Source organism: Cucurbita pepo, chromosome 2 (assembly GCF_057944985.1).
Source record: "Cucurbita pepo subsp. pepo isolate OVF chromosome 2, ASM5794498v1, whole genome shotgun sequence".
In the NCBI taxonomy this organism is placed as follows: domain Eukaryota; kingdom Viridiplantae; phylum Streptophyta; class Magnoliopsida; order Cucurbitales; family Cucurbitaceae; genus Cucurbita; species Cucurbita pepo.
Genome location: NC_141799.1, coordinates 14,732,460 through 14,744,020, shown reverse-complemented (window position 1 = coordinate 14,744,020; position 11,561 = coordinate 14,732,460). Strand labels below are relative to the sequence as shown.

Genomic DNA, 11,561 nt, shown 5'->3' with positions numbered 1-11,561 from the left:
GTTGTTGGGGTCAGTCAATTTTGCAAATTGCATAACTACGATGTTGGTCGATTTTGCTATGGGGTGAAAATGGTAATTAGTATTTTATTCAATAATTTCCTTTTTAATGAATCAAATTTAATTTAATTAAATTATGCGAATAAATTAAAAATTTTAAAACTATTACGTATAATTCAAATAATAGATATTAAATTGAAACTTATAAAGGCGAAATTTCACACAGAAAAAAAAAAAAAAAAAAAAAAAAAAAAAAAAAAAAAAAAAAAGCTGAAGAAATTATAATTTAACCAAAAAAGGAACGTGCTACTGCTAACAGAAGACCCAAAGACGAGAAAGGTTGCAACGACCGGAGGGAAATGGGGGAAGAGCTGGATGATGAGCGGGAAATCCTGAAGCAAGTTTTTGGCGATTCTTCTGAAGATGAAGACTGTGAAGATCAAACTGTAATAGGAGATTCAGCATATGAAGGTGGCCACATTCGTAGATGGGAGCAAGCCAAGGAAATCAAAGGTTTATGGCTGTGCAGAAGCTTCCTGTCTCCCCAACAAGAATCATCGCTACTCTCTGCAATCCGAAACGGTTCGTTGTCTCGGAATCTATCTGTTACTTTCCTGCAATTTCTTATCTCAAGTTGCTTTGAAAGAGAATATCGAAGAAAATTGAATTTCTCTATGTTTTGATCATTCTTCTTCTTCGTATATTGTTTAAAGAGGTTCTGTTTTCGAATTTGATCCCTGAACTTAAGATTCAGCTGAAGGAACAATAGAATGGAGTTTTTTTTTTGTTTTTTTTTTTTTGTTTAATCTATAAATCTTTGAGAAGAGTTTTTTTTACCCTTCTTTTTGAGATTGTAGATATTTGAACAAGTTTGTGAATGTTTAAGAAACTATTTCTGTGGTAATCTCACATGATTAGAGACTATTTCTGTATTGTTGTTCTTTCAGAAGGGTGGTTCATGGAAGCCTCTCAAAATCAGGTAACTTCAGTTTTAATCTTGATAATTTTATTGGTGATCTATTATATTGATTTTATTTCTAGAAATGAACTCTTCTAGGAGAACTTTATAATGCTGCGCTGTTGCTGGATTTTGTTCTTGAAATGTAGACTTAATAATATCCTTATCTACTGTTACATTATCTGTTCAGGCCATGAGGTTTGGAAACCTTCCAACATGGGCTGCTGAACTTTCAGATTCCATTCATGAGGCAGTGCTTTCAAGTAACCACATGACAGATCCTTTGATTGTAGACCGCCATAATGGAGTTAAGATTGATTGTCCTCTTCCTTCAGACATTTCGTGGAGAGAACCACTCTTTGATCAAATGATAGCTAACATGTATCAACCAGGTGAGGTGCGAAGATGCCCATTTCCATTCTATTGATTAGACATTTGTTAACCACGATTGGTTGGCTTAGCAGTTCATTAGAGCCATGTTATAAAGAGTTTAGAAGGAATGAGTTCAAGCCATAGTAGTTATCGATTTAGGATTTAATATTTTCCTGACAACCAAATGTAGTCAGGTGGTTGTTTCATGAAAATAGTCGAGGTACGTGCAAGCTGACTCAAATACTCACAAGTATCATAAAAGGAGAGAGAAAAGAAGATTAGACATCTGTTTGAAGTGAACCTGTAGAACCATAGCTTCAAGGGCTTTAAGAGGCTGTTTGGATACCTTTTTTTTTATGTAGAACCATATAACTTGGTTGGTAGGATAATTTTTAAAACACCCCTTGTTTTAGTAGAATGCAATTTTCAGAGTCAGTTTGTTTGCAAAACAGTTTCTGCAAACAGAATTTAGAGAATAACATTTTAGCCGCCTAGATTGTGATGTTCGGTCTGTCAAGATGACGGGTGTATACTTAACAACTGAAAGAAACAGTTACTTGTAGTAGTAAGTAGCGAGAGGAGAAGAGGAGAGGGAGAGGACACCTTATTTTATTTATTTATTTATTTTTATAGCGGCAGTATGCCAAAAGTATAGTATCTTGATTAAGTCATTTCATATCTCTTTTATGAATTCTGTTTTTACTAGTTCACTTATATGATTTGTCCAAATTCTGCACACTTCAACCTCTGTCATGATAGAGTAGATTTCCAGATGTTTTGTTAATCTGATGAAAATGGTTTGTGAATGGCATGGTTAAAACATCTTAGGGTATGATATTCAAGGAAAGTTATATCTGACATTGCTATCTTCATTCACTGTATTTATTTCATTCACTGACATTGTTACAACTCCATTCTAATATTTTTCATAAAGGGGATCTGTGCACATGTTGACCTCATGCGCTTTGAAGATGGAATTGCCATTGTCTCACTCGAGTCACCGTGTGTGATGCATTTTACTCGAGTTGATGAAACTTCCTGTGATCCTACTAGCAAGGGAGAAGTCGATGTATCGATGTCAAAAGTGCCCATATACCTAAACCCAGGATCGGTTGTTTTATTGTGGGGTGAAGCTCGGTACCTCTGGAAGCATGAGATAAATCGTAAGCCGGGGTTTCAAATGTGGGAAGGCCAGGAACTCACTCAGGGGAGGCGAACTTCCATCACACTGAGAAAGCTCTGTCAAGTTGATTAAGTAGTTCACAGTTGGGGGTTGCATTTTGTTCCATGTTCGTTCTTTGCTGTGTTGAATGGATGAGTTAGCAGAACGTGGCTTGGAACGATTGGTCGCTATATGACAAGGTATCTTCAGTTCACTCTCGATTAGGTTTTACATCGAGCAATTGTTTAGTTTATTGTTTATAGAATCGGGAGCAATTGTTTAGTTTATTATTTATAGAATCAGTCTGCAGTAATCAGTATTCTGGAATAAACTTGAAAGATTTTGTGATTAATGCATAATGATTATATGTTGATCACAAAAAGGGGGGAAAAAAAGGAGGGATAAGTGTACTAATTACTTCTATGACTTAATCGGGACAAACCTATGCTAAAAAACGTGTTGTTCTCATCACTTTCCTTCGTAAATCTGAAACCTCTTTTGCCCTTGAAATGTGTTGAGGCACAACATGAGGTACCAGATTGACAAGCAAATTTTGAATGCTACATATGATCATATGATCTCAAAATAACAAAATAACATGAGTCAGGGACGGTTAATGAGATGATGAGGACAAACTTTTTCATTGGAGAAAGGTATGTCTTGACCCACCAACTATTTCTCCTAAATGACCATTCAATCATCACTTTGCTTCGAACATTTGAAACGTCCTCTGCCTTGAAAGATGAACGGTTGAGGTTAAGAACTTTAATTGTTAAGCATGACACACCATAAGAAAAAAGTACTTCACAAGATCGCAAAAGAAAATGTAAAGTTGACAGTCGATCAGGTAGCCAAAAGACATACATTAATAAGGGTATGTGGTCGGAAGGAAGCCCCTAGAAATGTTGAGTTTGAGGTAGGACAAATATTTTTTGGCAAGAGGAAATTGTCCATGAAATTATGGGTCGTGGTAATAAAGAAGAACATAAAATTTAGAATAAAAAGGGTACTTTATGTTAATTGTGTTGATGAGAATTGTGTATAGAGACTACAAACATATCTTGATTCAGGGAGAATCATTACAATCTATGTGATACAGAAGGCACGAGACAAGATTATGGTATAATCTATGTCGTGCTGTATAAGGTCTCATATCGATGAAACCAGTGTCCCTCAGTTATATATTCATAGTCTTCTTGTTACTTAGTCAAGGTAGGACTTCAACAATCCTCCCCTCAAATAGCCATCTATCAATGTCGGTTTACTAACTACCATAAATCTCTACTATTGAGTTCACCTTCGACATAGCTAAGTTAGTGACGAGCGTTTAACCAAATCAAGTTGCTTGAGCCTTTATTGAAGTGCTTTATGAGGATAGAAAGCATTTAGCACAGTCAATACTTAGAATAGAAATTTAAAAAGCAATCCAGTGTGAGAAGACAAAGTGCATGTCCCACCACAATTGGTAATGCTCTTTTGTATTTCCCAAAGCAATGAAATCACACCCAAATGGCTCCCCAATTACACATTCATTAGGGTCTCCCTAAAAGCTGCCTAGAACACCTATTGTTTGGTACATTTCTTATTCTTCACAAAAGGGTTTTTTTTTTCCTTTATGGTTTCTGATGCAATACTTGCCTTTTTTTAATTCTTTGTAAAGCTATTATGGTGCTTCCCACTTACACTTGAATTGCATTACTTTTGCAAAGGATTTAAACTCACCTATTGCTATTGCTCCCACGTTGTTGTAGCCCTAACCATGAAGAAATGCCAATAAAGTTCTAAAGATAAGAGCGTATGTGTATTCATATTGAGATTGTTTAACGAATAGTAAAAATCTATGGTTGGTTTGATAATGTTTTTGTTCGTTTGTCTTTTCTTGTTTTGAATCTCTGTTCTCAGGAAAATCTCTAGCAAGAAATTCTTAGTGAATATATTTAACAAACCCTGAAAACGTTACCTTGTTTGACAATCTTTTTATTCATTCATTGCTTTTTATACCTCATTTGATAGATATATTCTTGTTTGTTCTTCATTGGTTTACTGCAAATTCTAACCATTCATGCTTCATTTGATAACATTGTTGTTCGTTTTTCGTTCCCTGTATTCTTTTTCTATTCTCCAAGAAACTTCAAGACAAATATCATGGAATACGGCTTCTTTATCTTGAATAAAACTACGAACAATAGAATAGCTTAAACAGATCTTTGAATTATACGGACTTATTTCATAAGACTCCTAATATCTGTCAATAGTTCCTAGACCATCATATCAATGGCTTTCTAATGGGTAAAAGTAGCAAGATATTTCCATGAAGGTTTGTCTCAGAGGTTGGATTCATAAAAGAAAGCCTGATTCTACACTACTAACGATAATGGGTGTACTCAAATTCAGAGAAAAGGGTAGGACAATCCAAACCATTTTTGGTTAAGATCTTGGATTATTGTTCTAAAGTACATATGAATGGTTGGAAATTAACAAAGCAAGGATAAAATGACTTCCATGAAGCTATTGGAAGACAAGACCAAATATATTTAACCTACTTGGTGCATAAAAAACCCGAGCTAAAGCTACCTCTTGTCCAATCAAAACACGTACGGGAGGCAACCGTGGAGAATTTTTCGCAATGGGTGAATCACTGACCTCAAAGGACATAGTATATCAATTACGATTGAACTATGCTCACTTTAGTGCCAAAGTTTCTTGAAAAATGAATTCTTTGAAACCATAAGTTTACGCCTCGTGGATTGGTTCGTGCAACTAAGAAAATTAGGTATCAAGTCTGTTGCCCATAAATTCAAAGTGGGTAATCTTCGAAAAATTGATTTTTACCTTTTTAGACTTGAATTCACATGACGTAACTGGTAGAGATTGAATCAAGTGAAGAAAAACACGCGCTTCAGTTAACGTATAGCTCTAATTCACATGGATTATAAGATTGAAATTGAATCTGACTCAACTTTGTAACTTCAAATTAGACGAACCTAACTCGTAACTCAAATACGCGGAAATAATTGAAAGGAATAAGGAAAAGTTTCAAAAAAATATTCACCACCTTAACATCTTACTCAGAAAAGGAAGAACATAACATCCAATCAACCAAGATATGCATCTCATAGCTGCCAGCCAAAAACAAGAAAGATCATACACACAAGCACAAAAATCTTAGTAAATGCTAAACTATGTTTCTTAAAAGATGCTAAGATTTATGGCGATTGTTGGTCTCCACGTAGGAGCTTTCTTCCATTAGCTGCTTATAATGGGCATTAAGCATCTTGGGGATTTTAATGGATGGTCGAGCACATATTTCTTCCCTTTTTCATTAGAAAAAAGAGCTAACTTTCATCAAATCCAGCTCTCCATAAAAGAGAGGACAAGACATGTCTGGATTAATGTCTAAAAAATGGTTCTCTATTTAAGAATATATATATAACTTTAAGGCTACATTGGGATGCTCTTCCTTGAAAATGACACCTTAGCTTGTTTACCTTGTTGTACAATTATGTCCTTCTAGCTAACTATAACATGGAGAGGTTGCTAGTAGATATTGTCCGCTTTGACCTATTACGTATCGTCGTCAACCTCACGGTTTTAAAATACGTTTGTTAGGGAGAGGTTTCCACATCCTTATAAGGAATGTTTCGTTCCCCTCTCCAATCAACGTGGGATCTCACAATCCACCCCTCTTGGGGGCCAGTGTCCTTGTTGGCACATGTCTGGCTCTGATACCATTTATAATAACCAAAGCGCACCGCTAGTAGATATTGTTCACTTTAGTCCATTACGTATCGTCGTCCGTCTCACAATCTTAAAACGTGTCTGTCAAGGAGAAGTTTCTACACCCTTATAAGGAATGCTTCGTTCCTCTCTCCAACTGATGTGGGGTCTCACAATTAGTGTAATCCAAATTTAACTTAGTGGATAAGATATCAAATTACTGTTGAAGCATCCATGATTCAATCTCTCACTTTGCCCGTTTGGTTTGAAAAACTTGAGAGTGGAATGGGAATAGGGTTTTGAAACCCATGTTTGGTAGGAAGTTTGTATGGCAAAAAGTCTGGTACTACACGTAACGACCCAGGTTCAGGATTTGAGCCGGTTGGCTCTGACTTTTGCAGAAGGTCGAGACAAGGAAATGAAAACGAGTCAGTGGGGTCGGAGACAAGAGACGGATTCTTTCTTCGACGTCTAAGATTTGAAACTAAACAAACCCTATAAAATGCCCCAACTGGGGTTTCTCACAACATCAAAAGCACTGAACTTTCTGTTCCCTCCTACAAAACTTTCCCTCATTTTCTCATCATCCAAACAAACCGTCAAAAACCGCCATGAATGGAAAGAAGCTCGAGTACAAGGGAGAGGAGGCGTTGAAGGAGATTGAGAGACTGACAAAACATGCCGATGAAGTTCAACAAAACATCCTTAAAGACATCTTAAAGCAAAATGGCGACACAGAATATTTGAAAAACTACATTAAAATTAACGAAAAATGTTGTTCTTCAAACGACATCGTTGCAGAATTTAAACGTTGTGTTCCTGTTGTCACTTTTAGTCGCATTTTTCCTTACATTCAGAGAATTGCAAATGGCGAAGACTCTTCTCTTATTAGTGGCCATAAAATAACTGAGCTGTTATGCAGGTTGTTCCTTTCCTTGTTTGGTTCATTCACGTAATTTTAACGTTTTAACGTTTCGAGTTTGTTCTTTTCAGCTCGGGGACTTCTAATGGTAAGCCTAAGATGATGCCATCAACCGAAGAAGATCTCGACCGTCGCACGTTTCTTTATAATCTCATCATGCCTATAATGAACCAGTACGACGTCTTTTCCTATTCAAGACTATGTTTAAGAATACTTTTATTGGTTGAACTTGACTTAGTTGATCCATGATTTATATTTCATCTTTCGTTTTCTTTTCATTTGTTTCATATAATATCGATCATTTTCGATCGAAGAAGGCGACTCCCCCACAAAGAGGGTCATATTGACCAGGCCAAGACGACTGTTATTCTATTTTAGTGTTTGTTTGCCCCAACATCTATACAAAGAATTACGTATGGAAAATATAGAAAACGTCCTTTCGAGTAACATCAGTGTGTGTCTTGGTTGTTGATACTCCATATAGTGAGGAACAAAAGTGTAATAGCCTTTTCCTTTCGGGCTTCCCCTTAAGGTTTTTAAAACGCGTCTACTAGGGAGAGGTTTCTGTTAGGTTGGATGGCGCTGTGACCTTTATGGGTCACGACCTCACATATATATAAGAGATGTGTACAATGAAGATTACATTCGTGGGCCTTGATCCACGATAACAAACCAGGAAATCAGAAGACAACAGCTCTAGAAGATTCCCCTACTGTGTATAGATATACCCTTCTATGTTTAACAATTTCCGCACTCTTACGAGGAATGCTTCTTTCCCCTCTCCCACCAATTTGGGAGATCGAACATTTGATTGATATGCAGAGCTAACATTTGATTGTAAGACGGGAGATCGAACCTTCACTAAGTTATGCTCGAGTTAACGTGCAAAATGTAAAATAATGCAGGTACATCCCTGATTTGGACAAAGGGAAGGCCATGTTCTTATACTTTGTGAAACAAGAAACCTCCACACCTTGCGGCCTACCGGCTCGCACGGTGCTGACCAGCTACTACAAGAGCAAGCACTTCAAATGCCGAGCCCGGGACGACCCTTTCAATGACTTCACTAGCCCTGACCAAACCATCCTCTGCAATGACTCCAACCAAAGCATGTACTGCCAGCTTCTTGCCGCCCTCGTCCACCGCCACCATGTCCTCCGCCTCGGCGCCGTCTTTGCCTCCGCCTTCCTCCGTGCCATCTCCTTCCTCGAATGCAACTGGCTTCTCTTATGTAACGACATACGCTCCGGCCAGCTCAATCCAATCATTATCGACCCCAGTTGCCGCTCTGCCATGACGACATTACTCTCGTCACCTAACCCAACCCTAGCTGACCAGATCGACGGCATTTGCAGGTAAGACTCCGAGAAGAATATGTTCAACATTATATTCACATTAGCTCATGACACAAAATTCTGAATCCTAGGCGAGAGTCATGGAAGGGGATTCTATGCCGACTTTGGCCAAGAGCGAAGTACATCGAGGCAGTGGTGACAGGGTCGATGGCACAGTACGTGGCGGCGCTGGAGTATTACAGCGGCGGGAAGCTGCCGTTGGTGTGCACGATGTATGCTTCATCGGAGTGCTATTTTGGGATAAACTTGAAGCCATTGTCGAAGCCGGGAGAGGTGACGTTTACGTTGTTGCCGAACATGTGTTACTTTGAGTTGTTGCCGTTGGGAGAAACGGTGAGGTGTGGACGGAGGCTTACGGTCAGGACGAGGAAGTGCCGCCGTGCAAGCTCGTCGGCTTGGTTCATGTCAAGATTGGTTGCTTTTATGAGCTCGTCGTCACAACCTTCTCCGGTAAGAATAATATTCCTGGATATTCCCAAACTTCATATATAAATATTTAAAAATTTTCATTTTAATCGCTTTATGTTTAATTTATCATTTTCTTAATATGAATATTCAAAATTATAATACTTTTAAAAAAATCTTTTTTTATTTTAAAAATATTTTTAAACTTTTAATAATATTCTAAAAATATTTTTACCGTTTAAAAAATACTCACAAAATTTTGAAAGTGGCATTTAAATCACCTACCCGTATTAAAAAAAGATTAAATTTTAAAATATATAGACGAAAACCATTTTATTGTTACGAACATTTATGAGTGTTTTTTAAAACGTGGTACTAATGGAGGAAAAGATAGTTTTGAACTTTTAAATTTTTGTAACGGTATTAATGAAATTTTTGAAAACTTAAGGTATTTTTAAAATAAATTATTAATATTTTTAAGAGTTTTTAAAAATTTAAAAGCATTATTCAAATTTTTAAAATTTTTAATATAAAAAAGTAAAATTTAAGGTTATTTTTATTAATTTAGCTATAAAAAAATAAAATTAAGTTTTTTTTTTATTCCTTCCTCATTTAAGAAGTTTTTAATAATCTTTATTCATAATAATTGGATTTTTAAATTAAAAATATTTAATAAATCTTTAAATTTTAAGGTTGAATTACTTCAATTTTTTAAAATCAACAAAAAAAAAAAGGATTTTTAAATAAAAAATATTTAATAAATCTTTAAATTTTAAGGTTGAATTACTTCAATTTTTTAAAATCAACAAAAAAAAAAAAAAAAAATGTTTGTAATATTTTAATTTTTTTATATAATATATTTGTGAATTTAAAAAAAGTGAAATAATTTTTATATAATATATTTATGAATTTTAAAAAAGTTGAATTACGTAATAAAAGTTTTATATATATTTGGAAATATGGTATTGGTACACATTTGTGATCAGGGTTGAACCGTTACCGGATCGGCGACGTAGTCCAGGCGAGAGGGTTCCACAACAGAGCGCCACACTTCCGATTCATCTGCAGAAGGAACGTCGTTCTCAGCATCGACAGCGACAAGACCAACGAGCAAGACCTCCACAAAAGCATCGCCATAGCCAAGAAGCTTCTCGAGCCCTACAACGCTCTTCTCGTCGAATACACCAGCTTCGCCGACACCTCCTCCGTCCCTGGCCACTACGTCTTGTACTGGGAGATTCGCCTCCACTCTCCAAATCTTAACTCCACCGCCACCGCCGCCCTCGATTTCTCCATCGTGCTTCAGGATTGCTGCATTGCCGTCGAAGAACACCTGGATTACGTGTATCGAAGGTGCAGAGCCAAGGACAAGTCGATCGGGCCGCTGGAGATCCGTCTCGTTAGGGTTGGAACGTTCGATGCGTTGATGGATTTGATCATCGCGCAAGGGGGATCGATGAATCAGTATAAGACGCCGAGGTGCGTTAATTCTAACTCTGCTGCGATTGGATTGCTGGATGCTCATTTGGAACGCTCGGTTTTTTGCCCTAGGGATCCGATTTGGGTTCCCTGATTGATTGATTAATTGACTGTAATTCTGATTTCATAACCTAATCTTGGTTTGTAATTTGAGATGGTCTGCTTCTGGATGGCTTGTGTTTTCTTTGAATTTTTAAATTTGTATTTGATATTACATCATAAAAGCAATTTGTGGCTAGATTCATCCAACTGTTGCAGCTTTCCTCTAGTGTCTGATTGAACTTTGCTCAAAGAATTAAGATCATTCAGAGCTGTGGATTGAGCATCTTGAATGAAAGCCCTGCCATATTCCCAATATCAACAGATGTGCTCTCCAGGTATTTCATCTTCAAAGACATTGGCATTTTACCACTTTTGATATCTTCTTTACGATCTTGATGGCTTCATCTCGTAGAAACCATCCATCTCTCGGCCGAGGTTGCTGTAGGAATCCTGAATCATTTCCATCCCTTCCTCCAAACTTCTTCTCAGTTTTAACTGCTTCTTGGATTCTTCATAAACTGCTTCCGAGTGCTTTAGCGCAATGCCTATGTGATCTTCTAGTTTTCTTGATGTTTGATCCATATTTTGTTATTGAATACCATTAGAGTTCAAGGAATAAACAATTTGATATGAATTTTGCAGCCGAGATTCCAATTTTTCCTCTTTGGGCTTCTTCCACGCGTTTGCTCGGGGAAGGTTTTCACACCCTCATAAAGAGTGTTTCCCCGCGTACTTGCTCGCACTCATTCCTTTCTCCAATCGATGTGGGACCCTCACCAAATTCACCCCCTTTGGGGCCAGCGTCCTTATTGGCACACAGCTTCGTGTCTACCTCCTTTGGAGAAGAGTGAGAAGGCTAACACATAGTTAGAGTGTTTTCAGCGTCCTTGCTCCCACTCATTCCTTCCTCCAATCGATGTGGGACCCTCACCAAATTCAATTCCCCCATTTGGGGCCAGCGTCTTTTTTATTGGCACACAGCTTCGTGTCTACCCCCTTCAAGGAAGAGTGAGGGCTAACACATCGTCTGGTATCGGGCTCTGATACCATTTGTAACGACCTAGGCCCACCATTAGCAGATATTATCCTCTTTGGACTCCTCAAAAAGCCTCATACTAATGGAGACAGTATTCCCCACTTATAAACCCTTGA

At 37.4% G+C, this 11,561-nt stretch overlaps 2 protein-coding genes across 2 annotated transcripts; both read left to right on the top strand.

The window, feature by feature from the left end:
* Nucleotides 1-303: 303 nt before the first annotated feature.
* Nucleotides 304-2,957, top strand: LOC111788655 (2-oxoglutarate (2OG) and Fe(II)-dependent oxygenase superfamily protein). The gene is made up of 4 exons (XM_087121618.1): nucleotides 304-579; nucleotides 945-976; nucleotides 1,146-1,352; nucleotides 2,262-2,957. The coding sequence occupies exons 1-4, from the start codon at nucleotides 357-359 to the stop codon at nucleotides 2,580-2,582; spliced, it is 783 nt and encodes a 260-aa protein (XP_086977744.1). The 5' UTR covers nucleotides 304-356; the 3' UTR covers nucleotides 2,583-2,957.
* A 3,485-nt stretch (nucleotides 2,958-6,442) lies between these two features.
* Nucleotides 6,443-10,609, top strand: GH3.9 (putative indole-3-acetic acid-amido synthetase GH3.9). The gene is given in 6 exon segments (XM_023669080.2): nucleotides 6,443-7,128; nucleotides 7,200-7,301; nucleotides 8,034-8,483; nucleotides 8,555-8,813; nucleotides 8,816-8,933; nucleotides 9,875-10,609. Coding segments are annotated over 6 exon segments (1,827 nt in total). The 5' UTR covers nucleotides 6,443-6,817; the 3' UTR covers nucleotides 10,462-10,609.
* Nucleotides 10,610-11,561: the final 952 nt, after the last annotated feature.

Excerpts from the sequence above, each read along its gene's own strand:
- LOC111788655 (XM_087121618.1), top strand. The coding sequence starts at position 357 with ATGGGGGAAGAGCTGGATGATGAGCGGGAAATCCTGAAGCAAGTTTTT. Across the intron at positions 977-1,145 it reads TGGAAGCCTCTCAAAATCAG|GCCATGAGGTTTGGAAACCT; the intron begins GTAACTTCAGTT and ends TTATCTGTTCAG. Across the intron at positions 1,353-2,261 it reads ACATGTATCAACCAGGTGAG|GGGATCTGTGCACATGTTGA; the intron begins GTGCGAAGATGC and ends TTTTTCATAAAG.